This window comes from Leuresthes tenuis, unplaced genomic scaffold, assembly GCF_036924035.1.
Source record: "Leuresthes tenuis unplaced genomic scaffold, fLeuTen1.0.hap1 SCAF_9, whole genome shotgun sequence".
In the NCBI taxonomy this organism is placed as follows: domain Eukaryota; kingdom Metazoa; phylum Chordata; class Actinopteri; order Atheriniformes; family Atherinopsidae; genus Leuresthes; species Leuresthes tenuis.
In genome coordinates this window covers 33,080,331-33,101,621 of record NW_027325363.1, presented here as the reverse complement: position 1 = coordinate 33,101,621, position 21,291 = coordinate 33,080,331, and the positions used below count along the sequence as shown (strand labels likewise).

The 21,291-nt window shown below is 42.2% G+C and overlaps 1 protein-coding gene across 1 annotated transcript in view; it reads right to left on the bottom strand.

Moving 5' to 3' along the window:
* nlrx1 (NLR family member X1) overlaps positions 1 to 21,291 on the bottom strand; it is a 104,474-nt gene that overhangs the window by 49,331 nt on the left and 33,852 nt on the right. Inside the window, exons 5-6 of the mRNA XM_072393131.1 lie at positions 8,736 to 8,967; positions 6,875 to 8,039 (exon numbers count right to left, since the gene is read on the bottom strand). Of these exons, the coding sequence (XP_072249232.1) occupies positions 6,875 to 8,039; positions 8,736 to 8,967 (1,397 nt within the window). The remainder of the gene's footprint in view (positions 1 to 6,874; positions 8,040 to 8,735; positions 8,968 to 21,291) is intronic.

Here is a 21,291-nt window from a genome sequence, read left to right as displayed (position 1 = left end):
CAGCTCCTGGTGCAGGCCATGGTCATCTCCCGCCTTGACTACTGCAATGTTCTCCTAACTGGTCTCCCAGCCTGTACTATGAAACCTCTGCAGATGGTCCAGAACGCGGCGGCGCGTCTGGTTTTCAATCAGCCTAAAAGAACACACGTCACCCCTCTGTTCATTGAACTCCACTGGCTACCCTTAGCCGCCCGCATCAAATTCAAGTCACTGATGTTAGCCTACAAAGTGCTTAATGGAACGGCTCCGATCAACTTGAATGCTCTTGCAAAGGCTTAAGTCACAACTCGGTCCCTCCGTTCGTCCCAGGATTGTCGTCTAGCAGCTCCTACACCACGCCTAAGACAATCCAAACTCTTTTCATGTGTCGTCCCATGATGGTGGAATGACCTCCAGAGCGCTACCAGAACAGGGGCGTCCCTGTCAATCTTCAAGAAACTCTTGAAAACCCAGCTCTTCAGAGAACATCTCCTATCCTAGCACTTACCTTGTACTTACCTACCCCCTCTATCTCTGCACTTTATCTTTCTGCACTTCCTTCTATGCCTGCACCCTATCTCTACTCTGTCACCTCTGACAGAGTCGGACTAGTGGGTTCCTTCCATGTAGTTTATTGTTAGCTTTTTATATAGCTTGTTATATCTTCATTTGTAAGTCGCTTTGGATAAAAGTGTCTACTAAATACATAAACATAAACATGTACAGGACATATAGATAATTGAAATCTACTCCCTCTTATCCCTGGTGCAAAACAGCAATAAACATGAAATAAAATATAAAGTAGAAGATTAAAAAAATATATATTCAAAAAATATATACAAGCTAAAAGATACAAGAAACGGCAGTGGCAAATCTGTATAAATAAGGCACATGGCAGTATAAACAGAATTAACAGTATAAACAGAATTAACAGTATAAACAGAATTAACAGTAAAGACAGTGAGCTATGTACAGTTAGTGTACAGCAATGTTTCTCAATTCTGGTCCTCATGACCCACGTTTGCAAGATTTTTTAGAGTTTGTGAAGGGACTGTTTGTGCATGGAGGGAAGGGAGGGTTTGTCCAGAGTTTGTAGGGGTGGGGGAAGAGAAGGAAGGGGGGATTCAAAATCAGCTCGTCATCAAGCTCTGCAGTGGCCTGATGTACTGGTGTACAGCAACTGACTATATAGAGTGCAATTTGGTTTGCAAGATTTTTTAGAGTTTGTGAAGGGACTCTTTGTGCATGAGGGAGGGGAGGGTTTGTCCAGAGTTTGTGGGGGTGGGGTAAGAGAAGGAAGGGGGGGGCAGTGCTGGGAGGGAGTTCAGCATCCTGACAGCCTGGTGGATGAAGCTGCCTCTCAGTCTGCTGGTTCTTGCCCGGAGGCTCCTCATTCTCCTGGAAGGCATGAGGCTGAAGCTGCCGTGGGTGGGATGGCTGAAGTCACTCGCAATGCTGAGTGCTTTGCGTGCCAGGCGTGTGTTGTAGATGTCTTGAAGGGAGGGGAGAGGAGTGCAGATGATCCTCTCAGCTGCTCTCACTATGCACTGCAGGGTTTTCCTGCAGGATGCAGTGCAGCCGCCATACCACACAGTGATGCAGCTGGTCAGGATGCTCTTGGTGGTTCCATAGTAGAAGGTGTGCATGATGGGGACTGGTGCTCTGGCTCTTTTCAGTCTGCCGAGGAAATAGAGGCGCTGCTGAGCTTTCCTGGCCAGTGATGTGGTGTTACTGCTCCAAGAGAGGTCCTCAGTAAGGTGCACACCCAGGAACTTTGTGATGCTCACTCTCTCCACAGCATCACAGTTTATGGTCAGTGAAGGCTGATGGGTGAGAGCTCTCAGAAAGTCGACAACAATCTCCTTCGTCTTCCCGACATTAAGACAGAGACTGTTGTCTTTGCACCATGCGGCCAGTTGGCTCACCTCACCCCTGTAGTTTGACTTATCGTTGTTGCTGATGAGCCCCACCACAGTAGCGTCATCTGCAAACTTGATGAAGAGGATTACTGTTGTGTGTTGGTGTGCAGTCGTGGGTCAGCAGGGTGAAGAGTAGGGGGCTAAGCATGGTCAGGAAGTCTAGCAACAGTGGACATGCACAGTGAGGTGTTCAGTCCTAGACAGTCCAATTTCTGTATTAGCTGCTGGGTGAGGATTGTGTTGAAAGCTGAACTAAAATCTAAGAACAGCATCCTCACATGAGTGTGAGTGTAGTGTCCAGGTGAGTGACAGCTGAGTGGAAGATGGTGGAAATTGCAAATCAGTGGACTGGTTGGGCCGATATGCAAATTGAAAGGGGTCCAGTGAAGATGGGAGGACAGATTTTATGTGCTGCATGACTAACCGCTCGAAGCCCTTCATGATGATGGGGGTCACTGCCACAGGGTGGTAGTCATTGAAGCAGGATGGAGAGGCCTTCTTTGGAACAGGGACGATGGTGGCACTCTTGAAGCAGGTGGGAACAACAGCTAGGCTCAGGGAGGTGTTGAAGATATGTGTGAGGACATCTGTGAGCTCCTCTGCACAGTCCTTAAGCACACGGCCAGAAATGTTGTAAGGTCCTGCAGCCTTGCGAGCGCTGATCCTGGAGAGGGATCTCCTCACACTGGCTGAAGACAGGGACAGCACCTGGAGGGAGTGGTGTCTTCTATGCAGGGATGCTGTTGTCAGCTTCAAACCGTCCAAAGAAATTGTTCAAACTGTTCAGTAGAGTGATGTAGTTGTCACAGGTCTGGGGTCGAGGTTTATAGTCTGTAATGGTCTGTATCCCCTGCCACAGGCTCCTTGTGTCTCTGCTGTCAGTAAAGTGGTGCGTAATCCTGCTGCTGTACTGCCTCTTTGCTAGTCTGATGCGACAGGACAAGTTGGCTCTTTCTGATCTCAGAATAGCCTCATCACCTGCTCTGAAAGCTGCATTCCGGGCTCTCAGTAACCTGTGGACTTCCCCCGTCAGCCATGGTTTCTGGTTGGCCTGTACTGCAATTGTCTTGGTGTCATTGACATCATCAATGCATTTACTGATGTAGGCAGTAACAGTGTCTGAATACTCCTGGATGTCGACCTGGTGGTTGTAGGTGGCTGTCTGCTTAAACGTCCCAATCTGTGGTGTTAAAGCAGTCCTGAAGTGCTGAGGAGGCACCCTCTGACCACACTCGTACCTGCTTCTGGACCAGTCTGGTGACTTTAACCTTCGGCCTGTATGCTAGCATTATCATAACAGTGATGTGGTCTGAAGTGCCAAGATGGGGAGGGGTGAGGCCTTGTATGCTCCTCTCAGTGTTATGTAAACCAGGTCCAGTATATTGTTTTTCCATGTTGTAAAGTAAATGTGTTGATATAACTGAGGAAACACTGTTTTGAGATTTGCATGATTGAAATCTCCAGCCACGATGAGAAGTCTCTCTGTTGTGATGGTGCTGTACAGTTTGCGCTGTTACAGCTGAGAGGGATGTAGACTGAAACAAGCAGGATGGCAGAAAACTTCTTTGGTTGAGAGAAAGTCCTCAGCACAGGTCCTCAGGACACAAATGCAGGGTCTTTTCAGATTCAAAAGGGTTTTATTTTTAAACAAAGCAAACAGAGCAAGGCAGGGTGAGGATCTCCAAGCAGAACAAAGTAATGGGCTATGAAAATCCTAAGCGCTCCCTTCAGTAACTATGGCCAAGGATGAGCGCAGCTATGAAATTTATCAAACATAAAAACTCTCCACGCCAGGAGGAAAACAGAAAAGCTATGAACAGTAACAAACAAACTCTCACGCTCTCCCAATGAGGCGGATTTAACACAGGATGCACTCGAAAAAACAGAGGCACTATGAAACATTAACTATAAACTTAAAGCTCTCCTTTAACGGAGGCGACTGAAAGGTTGCAACGAAAAATCTCCCCTTGAAAATGGAGGAACAAACAAAGCTATGAAACTTACCATAATGAATAAATAAACTATGACTAAAAACAAGAATAAATTACAAAACAAAGTAGCTCTACAGGAGGCTCGCTTCACTGCAGGCTCGTGGACACAATGGCTCAAGGTAAGGCTGGTAATGTAGCTCATGGGGAGAGACAACATACTGGCACAAGACAAGGGAAATGCAGACTATTTGAACACATGAGGGACCAAGGGCAACAGGTGGAAACACTTTGGGAATCAGGGAAGACAATTAGACACTTGACACAGGAGGAAGGGCAAGATACCCGAAATTTTCAAAATAAAATAGGAAATGACGAGACAAGACATGAAATAGAATGTAAATCGTGACAGAAAGGTTGACACTTGATGATCATAAACTCCGCAAGGGGTGAACAATGTCTGCAAACCACCACAGTGTCCTGACACCAAGCATCCCTGATGTAAACACAGACCCCGCCCCGTGGGTCTTACCTTCTTCAATGAGGGCTCTGTCTGCTCGGTGGCATGTTAGCTGGTCGAGCTGGGTGGCAGATGTTGTCTTATGTTGTTGATGAGCTATGTTTCCATGAACACAAAAACACAGCATTCTCTCACAGTCTGATGGGTCGATCTCAGAAGGTGTCTGTAATACAGTTTGTTGTCCAGGGAGCATACATTGGCAAGTATGATGGAAGGTATAATGTTTAATGTTTATGCATTTAGCAGACGCTTTTATCCAAAGCGACTTACACAGGTAGGCAGATGGGGTAAGGGGGTCTTGCCTAAGGACCCTTACTGGAGATAGTACCTTTCATGCAGGGGATTTGAACCCAGATTTCCCACATGAAAGGTGGCAATCATACCACAACACTATCCAGCGGCCTTGTGTGGATTAGCCATTAGCCTGACCCGGATACCCATGCGGTTACCCCGCTTCTGCCTTCACGCACACCGCCTGCGGCACTTCCTCTGTGGGTGTGCTGCAGTGGTGGGGGTCAATGTCGAAGCAGGCCGCCGGAGTAGATCGAGGTTGAGTAGCTCCTTAGCGTGTGCCAGGTTTAACTTGCTGAAAAAAGTGATGCAGATGTCCAAAAGAGTCCCCCGGCCGTATGTGCGCCTTGGGACGGACAAACACGACCAGAACATAAAATCACTAGAGTACACCGACGAAGACAAACATATATACACCACATTGTTGGGACAGAGAGGGTACACTGCATCCGCACGAGCAGCCATCAACATCTGGTGAAAGGCATCTTGACCAGACGTCTGAACCACCTAAACTGGCTCTTTTTGTTGCAGGGGAGCAGCAACTCTACTTCAAGCCTTAGCTTTAAAACTTTGAAAATATCAGCCATGGGAAAGCAACTAAAGGGTGAGAGTTTGATAAATAAACTTTTAAGTTGTGAGTGTCAAAAGTAATTTCTACACAGACACTCTACTGGGACCACTTCATCCACAAGCCCCCCTTAACTCCTGCCCCATTAACTCGCTCGTGAGTTTTCTCAATAGCTTTCGAAGGACGCTGACTTTCGCCAAACTGTTCTCGGTGAGTAGATAAACGTATTTCATTCCAGAAATGAGGTCTAGGTTAAAAAATACCGGAGTTCCCCTTTAAAAATGATAAAGCATTTCTGTCATTGATAGAAAGCAGAACTGTGTTTCTCTTTTTGTTGATCTGTCAAAAGAGTTTGATGGACCATCGAATAATGAAACAGACTTTTTAACACATGGCTCTCAGAAGAAGTAGTTGGCTGTTTTTGCAACTATCTTTCTGGTAGAACTCAAACTCAAGTATGAACTCAAGTGTGACAATCTCTGTTCTGATGTTCTGCCAGTTACAAGCAGTGTGCCACGCTGCTCGATTCTCGGCCCACTTTTATTTACTATTTATATAATTGATGTGGGCCTTGATGTAACAGATGCTAATTATCATTTTCATGCTGATGATATGTTATTTATTCTTGTGGATGAACACTTACAATCTGTTGACTCATTACAACGTGCCTTCAGTGTTGCTTTCAGACATGTGTCTGAGCTGAAATGGTCTCTTAATAAAAACAAACTCAAACTTATGCAGTTCTCTAAAAGTAAGAATAGTTTTCATAATCTTCGCTCAGTGGTTACTCCTTAAAGATCAGTCATTGAAGTTAACTCTTAAATATTTGGGTGTTTTAATTGATGACTCTTTGACTTTTAAGTGGACCGTAAAAAAATACAGCTCAAACTTGGTTTCTACAATAGAAACAAAATGTGTTTCTCTTTAAATGCAAGAGACTTGTTGCTGCAACATTCTTGCCAACATTAGAATATGGATACCTCTTATATATGCAAACCCCTGCCCAGGTATTACATATGCTTGATTCAGTTTACCATGCCTCTCTTCGTTTTATAACAAACTGTAAAACTCGAACATTTTAAATCTACATTGAAAGGCCTGGATATGCAATCATTGATCTATTCATTCATTTTAATATTGATTTATTTCTTAGTTTGTTTAAAGTTGTCTATTGTTTTTTTTTTTTTTTTTGGAATTATGTTTTTAACTGTGGTTTTGGTCTTGGCCAGGACTCCCCTGAAAAAGAGATCTGTGATCTCAATGGGATCTTTCTGGATAAACACTGGTTATGTAAAATAATAATACTAATGATTCTAAGTAAAATATAGTGTTTAATGGTTTCCAAGTCATTGCATTCTCTTCATGTTTACTTTGTACGGCTCAGGATTAAGCTACAGTTTTAACTCCATACCATACTCTGTAAGTGCTGCCCCTATAAATGTTAAATGTGCAGTGTCAACACTTTAAATAGCATGAAGTTGCTCAGCATTTGCTTGGTCTGAATGGACTGAAGACTATGAAATTACAAGCTTTACCCCAGGTGTACTCCGAGACACTGAAGTACACTTGACATAAAGCACATAAAAAGTCAAGGTAACATTTTAAACTCTTTCACACTTGAATGCAAATCATAATTATTAAGAAAGATTAAAAAGAAAATGTGTGTTACCTCTGACAAGGTATTTCTTAAGGGCACGTGTAATCTGGGCCACGGTGGTGCTCTGAATGCTGCAGCCAAGTTGCTGGAGAAGGACACGGTTACCATAATGCAACAGCCCACCCATGAAAATGGGGTAAAGCTCAAAAGGCTTGCCTTCACCATACTGTTTTGGCTGTGGGCCTTGGACTCCAAGAAGGCTTTGCTCCACTTGATCCAGGACATCCTCATTATAGCTGTCCTCAGCGCGGAACATCTCTGCAGTCAAGGTTCTTGCAATTCTGCCTCTGTTGTGGCTACTCATTGTTGCATAGAGCTTTGGAAAAAGCTTAAGCAGGTTAAATACAGCAAAAAGCCGGAGGGAAATGAACTTAGAAAGGATGTTGACAATGACACTGACATCCTCACTTGCCTGACCAATGGCTGTGGACACCTGCCTGGTTAGCTTCTCCAGAGCTGATCTGTTCTCTCCTAACACTACATAGAGGGCTGCCAGGTACTCCTGCATGGCTGGAACAGCAAACACATACTGCCTCTCATCATTCTCACCGAGTGTTGATAAATACTGCCTACTTTCCACACAAGGAGCAAAGAAGAAATCCAATACATCAGTCTGAAACATGGCCAGCTGACGTAGCTCCTCATCTGTCTTGGTCTTCCCGCCGATCCACTGCTCTAGTTCCCTCTCTGAGAAAGATGTGCGTTTGTAGGTCACACCCTCAAATGCAAGTTTACCAACTGTACGGACAACATACAACATCAGTGAACTGTGCTGCTCCTGAATGGACACACTTGTTCCTGTTCCTGTGCCTAGAACCTCACCCCCAAAGTTAAGCCTTAGAAAACTGGTGTAAATGCCTGTCAGCGTGCGGATGGGTGCCTGAGCATTAGTGAAACGAAGGAAGTGTAAGGTAGCACATGTGAGCCAGCAGTATGAGGGGAGGAAACAGGCAGCAGCCAGTTGGCTTTCTCTCTGGAGATTGAGATATAGCAGCTCTATCAGCGCCAGGGCCTCCTGGTTGTGTGCAGCCTCTCCACTCTGTTGTAGTAGGCGGCTGGTGAAGTATGCACGCTGGAGTTCTGGGTTACTGAAGCCACAAATCTGTGCATAACGACTCACATACTTCTGGGGAATACGGTCCACAGCAGACAGTCTGGTAGTGACCAGGATGCTGGCCTAGGAAACAGAGTAGAGAATTCTATAATTCCCAACAACAAATACAAAGACTGACATAGGTTATAAATAAAGTTCAACAATTCATGAATTTGATAACATAGATCCTCATCTTATTAAATCTTAGTTAATTTCCTTGACTTTGGTTAGACAGGAACACAGATTGAATTAACTATCCAGATGACTTCATTGGAACAAATTAGAGAGTCCACTTCCCTCTCCATTTACACGGAGAAACAGTGAACAACAAAGAGTGCAAAGCCTATAGTTTTGTTTTTTAAGTCGACAAGCCTTGTCACAACTTGTGAAATTACATCTTCATTGTCCCTCAAAGTTATACTAGTATGTTATGGAGGTGGCAATAGACAAGACAAGACAAGACCTGACAGGACAGGACAGGGAATTTGCTAAAAAAAAAAAAAAAAAGAAAAAAAGAAGAGTAACAGAGTTTGATTTCCCACTTCCAAGGTACAGAATGCAGAATGACTTAGCTACTCACTCATTCAGATGTGGGGGACATTTTCAGATGTTTAAGTTGGTGCTGACTAGACACCTTCTTTAACTATTTAATTTCAACTACATGGGGAAGACAACATTCATGCTTGCATTTTTTAAATATACAGTTCATGAACTTACATGGATTTAAGAGTTATAACAAATTAAGATAAAACATCGCAGTGCTGAAGGACTATGTCTTACCTCGGGCAATAAATACTTCCTCAGCAAGTTAACTACAATAAAAGCTGGGGGCAGCACCTCATTAGGATCACTGCAAAGCTCTGTGGATCCAATCCGGAAGTCTAGTTGCATCTTTTCCATGCCATTAAACAGGAAAAGTATGTCTTTGGCTTGGTCTCCTTCCCCACTAAGTAATGGGTGTTTTCTCAGATGGAGATACTTCCTGCTCACCAGATCCCTCAATGAAGCCATCCTGTGGGGAAGATTGTCAGCCATGTTAATATCAAACTATGGGGCGACAAAGGTAGAAATTTCTCAATCTCAAAATCTAAACCTAAAAACCACAATAACATCAAAATTTGTGGTTTATTTTACCCTAATTCTATTACTGTAAGTAAACATTTGTTTTACAAAGGTTTGAAGAACCCATAAAATATCTATAATAACAGATTGACGGCTTTGCTTTGCGGTAAGACGTATTGCATCACTTCCTGTTACCTTGTGTGCGCACTGTGACAGTTCTCGCTCCTCTTGAACTACTAATAATCACCTTATTTCTCCCTATAATTTACACATCTTGCATAGTTAACTCTATCCCATACTTGTTATATTCTAACACTCACTCTTACAGATCTTTAGTTTTTATTTTTCACTTTTTAGCGGTGTGTCTGGTTCTCTAGCTTAGCATGGCTACCAGTTCTCTTCCTCCATCTCCTGCTTTCACCTGCTCCGTGTATCAGATGTTTAGTTACTCTTCTGACTCCTTCAGTGGTAACGGTACATGTAACAAATGTAGTCTTTTTGTAGTTTTGGAGGCAAGGTTATCTGAATTGGAAGCTCGGCTCTGCAATGTTGAAAACCACCCGATAGCGAGCCAGGCCCCTTTAGTCAGTGCGGAGCCACCTAGCGTAGCTAGCTCTGTTAGTCATCCCCGAGCAGATCCCGAGCAGCCGGGACTTAAGAGTGGCTGGGTGACTGTCAGGAAGAGGAGTCATAGTTCTAAAGTCAAGCCCGTGGTTCACCAACAACCTGTCCACGTTTCAAATAGATTTTCCCCACTCAGCGACACATTAAACCCTGGTAATTGGCAGCTCTATAGTCAGAAACGTGACATTAGCGACACCAGCGACCATAGTCAAATGCATTCCAGGGGCCAGAGCGGGCGACATAGAATCCTATTTAAAACTGCTGGCTAAGGATAAACGTAAATACGGTAAAATAGTTATTCACGTCGGCGGTAATGACACCCGGTTACGCCAATTGGAGGTCACTAAAATTAATGTTACATCGGTGTGTAATTTTGCCAACACAATGTCGGACTCCGTAGTTTTCTCTGGACCCCTGCCAAATCTGACCAGTGATGACATGTTTAGCCGCATGTCCTCCTTCAATCGCTGGTTGTCTAGATGGTGTCCAGCAAACAACGTGGGCTACATAGATAATTGGCAATCTTTCTGGAGAAAACCTGGTCTGATGAGGAGAGACGGCATCCATCCCACTTTGGAAGGAGCTCTTCTCATTTCTAGAAATATGGACGAATTTATTAGTCATCCAAAAACATGACAACCCAGGGTTGAGACCAGGATGCAGAGTTGTAGTCTTACACACTTCTCTGCGGCTTCCCACCTGATGATGCCCCCCCATCAATCAAAAAACACAAAAGGAGCAAATCCTCTTGTGCAAAAAAAAATTAAAACAAAAACTTTAACTGAACAAAAACATCAAACTATTAAATGTGGTTTGCTGAATATTAGATCTCTCCCTTTGAAGTCTCTGTTAGTGAATGATTTGATTTGTGATCATCATATTGATATATTTTGTCTTACAGAAACCTGGCTGCAGCAGGAGGATCATGTTAGCATTAATGAATCAACTCCCTCTGACTATTTAAATGTTCACGTTCCTCAAACCACAGGCAGAGGAGGAGGAGTGGCAGTATCTTCAGATCAGGGTTACTAATCAGTCCTAGACCCAAGATTAGTTTGAGCTCTTTTGAATCTCTGATTCTCAGTTTTTCCCACCCAAAGTAGAAATCACAAAAACCTCGTGTTTGTTGTTGTGTATCGTCCACCTGGCCCTTATTCTGAGTTTCTGTCTGAATTCTCAGAGTTTTTATCCCAGTTAGTGCTGAGTACAGATAAAGTCATTGTAGTGGGTGACTTTAATATTCATGTAGATGTTGAAAATGACAGCCTAAATATTAACTTTAATTCTATATTAGACTCTATTGGATTTTCTCAAAGTGTTCACAGACCTACTCACTGCCTTAATCATACCCTTGACCTTGTGCTGACTTATGGCATTGAGAGTGAACAGTTAACAGTGTTCCCTCATAACCCTGTCTTGTCTGACCATTTTTTAATAACTTTTGAATTTACATTACTTGACTACACGGTTTCTGAGAAGAATTCTACATATAGAAGGTGTCTGTCAGAGAATGCTGTAACCAGATTTAAAGAGTTGATTTCATCATCCTTTTCTTCACTGCCATGTGCTGATATGACAGAGGAGGGCTACCTAAATTTTACTCCAGTAGAACTTGACTCTCTTGTTGACAGCACTATAGCTTCAATGCATACAACACTGGACAATGTTGCCCCTCTGAAAAGGAAGGTAATCAGTCTGAAGAGGTTGGCTCCTTGGTATAATTCACAGACAGTGGCGTTCCTCTAATTTAGAAGATTCTCAATTAGTCTGGAAAGATAGTTTAATAACGTATAAGAAAGCACTTCGTAAAGCTAGAACTGCTTATTGTTCATTATTGATAGAAGAGAATAAGAATAATCCCAGGTTTCTTTTCAGCACTGTTGCCAGGCTGACAAAGAGTCCGAGCTCTGTTGAGCCATGTATTCCTTTAACTCTCAGCAGTGATGATTTCATCAGATTCTTCAATAAAATTGTTTCTATCTGAGAAAAGATTAATGGAATCCTTCCCACTATTATCACTGATGTATCATCAAGTAGAGCAGCTTTAGAAGTATCTTTCGAACCTGATTTGTATTTAGACAGCTTCTGCCCAGTTGATCTTTCTGAGCTAACAACAGCAATAGTCTCTTCCAAACCATCAACTTGTACGTTAGACCCAATCCCAACCAGACTGTTCAAGGAGGTTTTCCCCTTAATTGACACTTCCATATTGGATTTGATCAATCGGTCTTTGTTGATAGGATATGTACCTCAGACTTTTAAGGTTGCTGTAATTAAACCTTTACTTAAAAAACCTACTCTTGATTCAGAAGTGTTGGCTAATTATCGACCTATATCCAATCTCCCTTTTTTGTCTAAAGTTCTTGAAAAAATAGTTGCAGTTCAACTTAGTGATCATTGACATAGAAATAATCTGTTTGAAGAGTTTCAGTCAGGATTCAGAGTGCATCATAGCACAGAAACAGCACTGGTGAAAGTTACCAATGATCTCCTCTTAGCCTCTGATAGCGGACTTGTGTCTGTGCTTGTCCTGTTGGATTTCAGTGCTGCATTTGATACGATCGATCACAGCATTCTGTTACAGAGACTTGAACATGTTATTGGGATTAAAGGAACTGCATTAGGCTGGTTTAAGTCATATTTATCTATTAGATTCCAGTTTATTCTTGTAAATGAAGAATCTTCCTCACACGTTGGAGTAAGTCATGGAGTTCCTCAGGGTTCTGTGCTTGGACCGATTCTTTTTACTTTATACATGCTTCCATTAGGTAACATTATCAGACAGCATGGCATAAATTTCCATTGTTATGCTGATGATACTCAGCTGTACTTATCTATGAAATCAGATGAAACCAATAGGTTGGTCAGACTACAAGCCTGTCTTAAAGACATAAAGACCTGGATGACTCAGAACTGTCTGCTTTTAAATTCAAACAAAACTGAAGTTGTTCTCTTTGGACCTGAGCGCTTCAGGGAGAAATTGTCTAGTTATATAGTTACTCTAGATGGTATTTCCTTGGCTTCTAGTTCTACAGTGAGGAACCTTGGAGTTATTTTTGACTGCCTTCTTTCACCTTCGTAATATTGCTAAAATCAGGAACATCCTGTCTCAGGGTGATACATAGAAACTAGTTCATGCATTTGTTACTTCAAGATTGGACTACTGTAATTCGTTATTATTGGGCTGTCCCACATATTCTCTGAAAAGCCTCCAGCTGATCCAAAATGCTGCAGCCAGAGAACAGGAGAGATCATGTTTCTCCAGTTTTAGCTTCTCTTCATTGGCTCCCTGTTAAATTCAGAATAGAATTTAAGATTCTTCTTCTCACATATAAAGCTCTTAATGACCGAGCTCCATCATATCTTAAAGATCTCATTGTAAGATATTTTCCTAACAGAGCACTTCGCTCCCAAACTGCAGGTTTACTTGTTGTTCCCAGAGTTACTAAAAGTGGAATGGGAGGCAGAGCCTTCAGTTATCAGGCCCCTCTCTTGTGGAATAAGCTGCCAGTAAATGTCCAGGAAGCAGACACCCTTTCCACTTTTAAGATTAGGCTTAAAACTTTCCTTTTTGATAAAGCTTATAGTTAGGGATGGCTCAGGTAATCCTGAAACATCCCATAGTTAAGCTGCTATAGGCTTAGACTGCTGGGGGACCTCATCTGTCACACCTTTCCTCACTTTTTCCCCCTGTTTAATTTCACAATTGATTTTATGTACATGTGACATTATTTTGGTTATTAACTTGTTTCCCTGTTCCGACAGATATCCTTTGAATGGCGTTATGGTGTTTTTCCCCCCTCTTTTCTGTCTTCTCAAACCCCAGCTGGTCGAGGCGGATGGCCACCCTTCCTGAGTCTGGTTCTGCCAGAGGTTTCTTCCTGTTAAAAGGGAGTCGTTCCTTTCCACAGTCGCCACAGGCACGCTCAGGACGGGAGATTGGACTGAAGACAAGTGTCGGTGCAATCTGTTGGTTTCCTTAGCTAGGATATTAATTTTTGAATTGGCTCTATAGGAATTAATTGGATTATGATTACAATGAATTAAATTCCAATTGGCTTGAATTGGACTATATTACTTAAGTGCCTTGAGATGACAATTGTTGTAATCTGGCGCTATATAAATAAAATAGAATTGAATTAAAATTGAATTGAAATTGTAATTATTTTCAAATTATTTTTCAATTCAATTCAGTTTTATTTATATAAAAAATTAGAGGAACACCACTGTCTCTCCAACTTTCTTGCAGTCTGCTTTAAAGCAGCTGTGAATGATATCAAGGAGCCAACCTCTTCTGACCGATTACCTTCCTTTTCAGAGGGGCAACATTGTCCAGTGTTGTATTCATTGAACCTATAGTGCTGTGAACAAGGGAGTCAAGTATTGCTAGAGTAAAATTTAAATAGCTGTCCTCTGTCATATTTGCACATGGCAGTGAAGAAACTGATGATGGAATTAACTCTTTCAATCTGGTTACAGCATTCTCTGATTTATTCATCCCAAACTGGGAAATGTCAGTAGCAGCATATACACCCGAGATGATGAAATAAATGTAAAAAGCACAATCGAGAAAGCACAGTTCCCTGTGGAGCTCCTATGCCACTGACCACCACATCAGACATGACTCTGTCCAGACAGACAAACTGCAGCCTGCATGTCAAGTAGTCAGTAACCCAGGAGATCACTCAGTGGGTTTACATGATGAGATTACCTCGATTATAGCTATAGTTATGCTTCTTATCTAAGCAAGGGTAATTATCCTTTGTTACATGGCGGTGAATTAATCGAATCACTGGCACAAAGCATGCAATACCACAGTACATAAGTGGCGCTGTACCCATTTCAACTATGGCTAATGGAGCCACTTCCGGTTGACATCTTCACCACCAACAACAACAAAACTAAGGCATTCAAGAAAGATGGCGAACAAAGAGCAAGATGAAGCTAGGTCCCTCTACATTTGTGATGAGCTGGTTATGGCACAAACGCGAAGCACAACGACGCATTCTCCATCGCGTTGTTTGTTTGTTTCTGACGGCGGCGACAACAACAGTAATATCGTCTCCTTCGACTTCCGGGTAATGATCGCAGGAAAAAATCTCGAACATGCGCAGAACGCTCAATCTGATCCACTGTCGTCTCCAGGCACGTTAAGTGGGCAATCGGATCGAGTTATCCCGAGGTCTTAATTCGATTGCAAGTAACCCGATCTGATTTCTTGTCGGATTAAGCTTGTTACATCAGCTGAATAACTCAATCTTATTATAATTTAGCTATTAATCCAATCTGATTGACCGCATGTAGCCGCACTGACTGAATCGTGGACACCCATCCCCCGCAGTTTCTCACCCAGTAGCAGAGGTTGAATGGTGTTGTAGGCACTGGAGAAATCAAAGAATGTGATTCTCACAGTGTCTCCTTCACCATTCAAGTGTATGTGGGCTCGCTGCAGCAGGTAGATGACAGCATCATCGACTTCTAAATGGGTCTGGAAGGCAAATTGTAAGAGGTCCAGAACCATCCTCACCTGTGGCCTCAGCTGGGCTAGTACCCAGTATCAGCTGGGCTAGTAGGACGTCTTCCACAGCAACGGGACTTTCTCCTGACTCAGACTCAGGTTATACAAATGTCCCAGTATAGGAGACAGTTGGCTGGCGCAGGTCTTCAGGATTGTGGGTGTGATGCTATCAGGGCCTGCAGCCTTCCGCTGATGTAGACTTTCCAGATGCCTCTTAACCTGGCCTGTAGTCACCGTTGGTCGGGAGTTGATGCAGTTGTCTTCAGTGGAGAAGAAGGAGGTGAGGGAGAAGGAGGAGGGAGAGGGGGGCAGATGGAGAGGTGCTGTACAGGAGAATGTTGGGTTGGTTGAGCCATTTGAGACAGTGTGGGGGGATGGGGGTGTCAGGGGGGTGGCAGGAGGTGAGCTAAACCTGTTAAAAAACTGGTTAAACTGGTTTGCCCTATCCAGGCTCCCAGATGTCTGCCTGCCTTTCCCCTTGATTTGCTTCATTCCTGTCCACACATCTCTCCCACTGTTCTGCTGGAGTTTGGCCTCCTCTTGTAGTTGTCCTTGCAAGTCCTCAGTGGAGCGCTGTGGCGTCGTATGCATCTATGGCATTAGCATACAGGAGATCCAACATTTTGTTTTCCCCGGTGGGGCAGTCAACATACTGGTGAAAGTTGTTTAGAGTCCAGTAAAGCATGATTAAAACCACCTGTAATGGTCATAAATGCATCCGTGTGTTCAGTTGTTTAGCAGCAGCTGAGCTGATGACCTCACAGGCCACCGTTGCATCAGCTGACGGGAGACTGTATACAGCGATCACAATGGTGGACGTGAACTCCCTCGGTAAATAATACGGGCGCATACCCACAGCCATTAGTTCAATGTCTGGGGTACAGAGATGTTCCTTCACGTTCACATGACCAGGACTGCACCATCTGTCACTCACATAAAGTGCAATCCCACCACCTTTCTTCTTCTGACTTTTGGAAAGGTCTCTGTCTCCCCGCACCAAACTCTATGCAGGAATCTCCACGCTGTAGTCCGGATGTGCGAGTGCAGCCAAGTTTCACTGAAGCAAAAGATGCTGCACTCACAGTATTCCCTCCGGGTCTTCACCATCACTGTTAGTTTGTCCGTCTTATTCCCAAAAGACCTCACGTTTCCCATAATAATCGCCAGTACCGCTGGTTAATGCGGTCTCCTCTTCTCTCTCTATTTTACTCCAGACCTGCAACCCCGGCATCTCCTCCGTAACTCCTCTGGAACCACAGGTCTGTCTCCGGGCAAAAGCACAGGCCTACACAGCGCAATCAGCTGGGCACGTGTGTAAACAATGCCATTACTCCTGTCGGCAAGGTTCTCTGATACAAAGAGTAAAAAAAGTAACAGAAGAACGCGGAGAAGGGCGTTTGTGGTTGTTCCGAAAGAACACCAGCAAGAATGTTCTATTATAAAAAAAAAATTTAAAGAAACACTACGGATTTTTAAAATTTTATATGCACTGTTATCTTGTGAAAACGACTTATTATTTGGTTACCTCGATATAACAAAGATGGTTTTCTCGTGCTACCGAATTAATTATTTTGGTATCTCGACATAACAAAGATAGTTTTCTCGTTATAACGAATTAACTTATGTGTTCGTCTTGATTTCAACCTACAAGACCTGCCACAAACGACTTCCGTAGCCACTGGCTGTAGCTGTTGCCTACTGGAAGTTAACTTGACTGGGTTTGTTTAGGGGCTACCGGTTAGCAGATGAGAGGCAGACAAACTCCTATCTATTCCTATCTATCTACTCCTGCTTCAGCTAAGATAACAATTAATTTGTTATCACAAATATAATTATCGTAAGGGAAATTATAATGTTTGGCACAAATAATCATTGGCACAAAGCATGTCATACCCCGGTACGACAGGTGGCGCTACGTCCCTCTACATTTTGTTTGTGATGAGGATGGTTATTGCACAAACATTCTCCATCGCATTGTTTGTTTCTTTCCAACAGCAGCGACAACAACAGTAATATCGTCTCCTTCGACTTTCCGGTCACAATCCTGGGAAAGCTGAGCTCTTTCAACAGCTTCTGGATAATGCTCAGGATATTTTACGAGTCTATGGTGGCTAGTGCTATCCTCTAATATGTTGTATGCTGGAGCAGCAGACTTAGGGTAGTGGACACCAACAGGTTCAACAAACTGATCCGCAAGGCCAGCAAGGTTGTAGGGGTGGAACTAGATCTCTGGCAGTGTTATCAGAAAGGAGGATGTTGTCCACGTTCAGTGCAGTACTGGACAACACTCGACACCCACTCCATGGCATGCTGGTCAGTCACAGGAGCTCGTTCAGGAAGAGACTCATTCCACCGCGGAGCATAACTGAATGCTTCAGTGGCTATCATTTTCAACCCACTGGCAAATAATAACACACACACACAAAATGAACATAGTGTATATTTACTTTCTAATTTACAATTTATCTACTTAATTTCAGTCTATTTTTCTTGTTATTTTCTTTATTTATTACCAATCGTCTTTCCATAATTATAGTACAGCTGTATAATTGTAATGTTTTAATGTGTGTATTTCTATTCCTCATATAACTTTTGTCACATATTATATCTCCAACAGAGCACTGTAGCCCTTTTGGATTAATAAAGTATTTCTGAATCACAATTTGATATTCCCCATCAGTATTGCGGGAAGACCTGGCCTGACCTTTCTCCATCCATTCCTCTGTCCTGCTTCTGCTCGTGATCCACAATGATTCCTCTTCAAATCATAGGGTCTTTGAGTTCTTTCGTTAGGCTTTATTTGGCATTTGAAAAGCTCAATTAGCTAGTCCCATTTGTGAACAACTCTTGTGTTGGCATGGTAACTCATCATAACAGATGTTGAGTGTCAGAAATATATGCAACTTGCTACCACTTTTGTGTCGTATTCCAGAAGAAGAGCCCTAAGAAAAAAGGAGTGCAGCAAAAAGCAAAGGCCAACCAAAAAAACAAAAGTACCTACCATTGTGAGGATGTGGATCTGTGTTGTTTTTGTGAATTGAATTGAATTCACATTCATACAGAATATGCCATTTGAAATGCCCTAGAACATTAATAACTAGTCTAGTCTTTTAACTTGGCTTACCTGTATTAATAGCTTTTTACTGTTAATAGCTTTGGACTTTAATGTCATTGACTCGGTCTTAGAATGAATACTTAATTAAGTATTAATTATTTATACAACTAATGCAAACAAAAAAAAAGTATAATCAAAATATATCCATGTTGAGGGACAGTTTGCTCTCAACTTTTAAAGTTTTTTGCAGGTGCAAACCCCTTTTCACCTTGGAAACACATGGGGTCTGACCAATAACTGAAACACAATTAGTCACACCAGTGCCTATGTGTAATCGAACGTAATTTACCACTGCAGCAAATAATCCGACCCTTAGTAACGACCTAGCAACAGAAAGCATTTTCTAGTCCCAGATGAGTGAACTCAGAGCTGACTTTAATGTTCAGCAGTCTTGGAATTTCCTGAACTAAATCAATAGGCCTATTGCACAAATAAACAGAAAATGCTTTTTTTTTTTTTTTTTTTTTTTTTTTTTTTTTTAAAATCACCCAAGTTATAGTAACAAAGATGCTTATTTTTAAAAAATATTTTATAAAAAACATTTTCACCGTGGCCACAAAAAAAAGATGATTTGAACTGTTTTATCGAGGTCTGCAGATGTCTGAAGTCACCGACACAGCTAATAGAGAAAGCCAAACATTTTGATTACTCCAGAATATTTAAAGCCCAAATGTTGCAAAAAAGTCTCTCCAACTTTGTGATATTTTTATAAATTCTATAAATGTGACCATGGCAGCTGATAAGTGTTTTTAAATTTATTTTCATGAGTAATAAAAAAACATTTCTTAAAAAATAATTAATAAATACTCTGCTCGGAATTTTTTCATTTAATCTTATTATTATTATTATAAAGAACAGAGAAGTTCCAAATTTACCATTATATTTATCTCCAATGTGATCTTAAATATTTACATATTATTGCACCATCTTGACTTCTTAAAATCAAATTTATTGTCATATATAGAAACAAATTAATAAAGTATGTGTGTTTCCACTTTCAAGTCATAGCCTATTATTCCGCAGTAGCCAGCAGTCTCTGTGACAGCATCTCCGCTGACCTGCAGCTTGTTGTGTCTATTTGTGGCTATTACAGAAATGAAGTTGCATATTGCCATTAAAATTACAGTTGCTTAAGTAACTGTTCATGAAGTCCATGTGGGACCTCTGCCGTTTTGAAGGTGCTGTATTAGAGCTGGTTGAGAGGTTGACTTCTGAAGGTCTCTTATTTTCCTGGCCAGCGCACAGCAGGTTACGCCACCATTTTCTGTTATCAGAGAAGGTGCCCTTCTGGAGAGAACTCTCAGACCTGTGTCCGCGGACTGTCATTATTTCTCTGGCTTCCAGTCCACCCTCAGTCAGCTTCTGGATGGTAGTGCTATTTGTGTAAATACATGATGTTCCTTTCTGATGTTCTTTGGATAAACACAATAGCATCAAACCCAGGTAATGAACACCCATTGGCTCCAACGAGTACCACATGTCCCCTAACTTTTCTCCTCTTTTTGGATCGATGTAGAAAGCTTTAGCTTCTTGTGGGATTTTTTAAATCTATTTTTGAAATTAAGAAAACAGGCAAAGTTCATTCCCTTGGTCTTCAAACATTGCACCTCTCCTGCTTTGACGATCCCTTTCATGATGGTTTCTGTGATATTTTGTTTTCTCGTTGAAGCTGAGTGTCACATATTTGGTGCCTTTAAAAAAGCATAGAAATCAGACTCAGTGGGACTGGGTAACCTGGTACACTTGCATCAAGGGCAGTAGACAGTCAAGGACAGTCTACACTAAAAACAATAACAGCAATAAAAAATATGAGCATCCACCCTACTGAGCAATAATGGCGTATAAACTGTGTCCCATAATGGACTGGCGAGCTGCTACTGCTGTAAAATCCGCAGAGAAAGGAAAAATAAAATGTGGGTTCACAAAATTCCATAAAAGAGACATTAGGAGAACCATAAAAATTAATTTTAGCGTGCTCAACTAAGAGTGTTGAAGTTGTTTAAAACATGTCACTGACAGTGGCGGCGCCAGAGTATTGTTTCTGGTTCAACTAGGGTGGTGTTAACCCATACAGCGGTGGGGCTCAAATCAATGCCATAATTTCAATGCGAATATATATTCAATAAAACAATACCCTCCCACAGCTAGAAACACACCCGCGCACACAGGCATACAAAGGAAGAGAGTGAGGGAGAGAGAGAGAGAGAGAGAGAGAGAGAGACGGTATAGTTAATAGTTAAGTTGTCCTAAAGCCATATATAGTCTACCACACAACAGCCAAGAGTCAAAAACACAGCCCCGGCAAATTAAGTATGCTAATAAGGCAACAAGACCGCAGCAAGGAAGAGCATGAAACAGAACACGCAAAATGCAATAACAAAGTCAGTAAAGTCTCCAAAAACAATAAAAACAATATTAAAACTCACCAAGTTGAGATTTTCAAATGAGTACAATCTGCCGGTTTTTGCATGCACTCGTCCGTAAAACGTACGTCATGTGAGCGACAGTTGCCTGACGTGGAGGCGCTGTTGGACTCTGCACTTCTCTTGTTTCTATGGTAGGGTTAACACAACTCATGGTGGGGCTATAGTCCAACCAAGCCCTACCCTGGCGTCGCCTATGGTCACTGATAATAGTCATCAGCATGATTTTTTCTTTTACTTTCCCTTAGGACATTGTCTCCACCATTATAACAGTTTATGAGATGAGAAACTATAGCCACAGCATGACCCAAAACTCTGTAAGCCCTTATAAAGTTACAGTTCTCATAACAAGTCCTATTGACATATAATTTGCCTAATTTCTGGTGTCAAATTTCATGTCTGTATCAAGCTCAAAATTACAGTGAGTTAAGCAAAGGTATAAAAAGGCAGGTAATGATGAATAAGTCATGTTGACATAAGTCAAGATTACACTTGATACATGGGTAAAACGTCCCCCAATATCATGTGTAGGGATTTGCTGAAAATCTGTCCAGCAGATTTTAAGGTATGCATCTGTGGTTAGTTGTGCTAAAA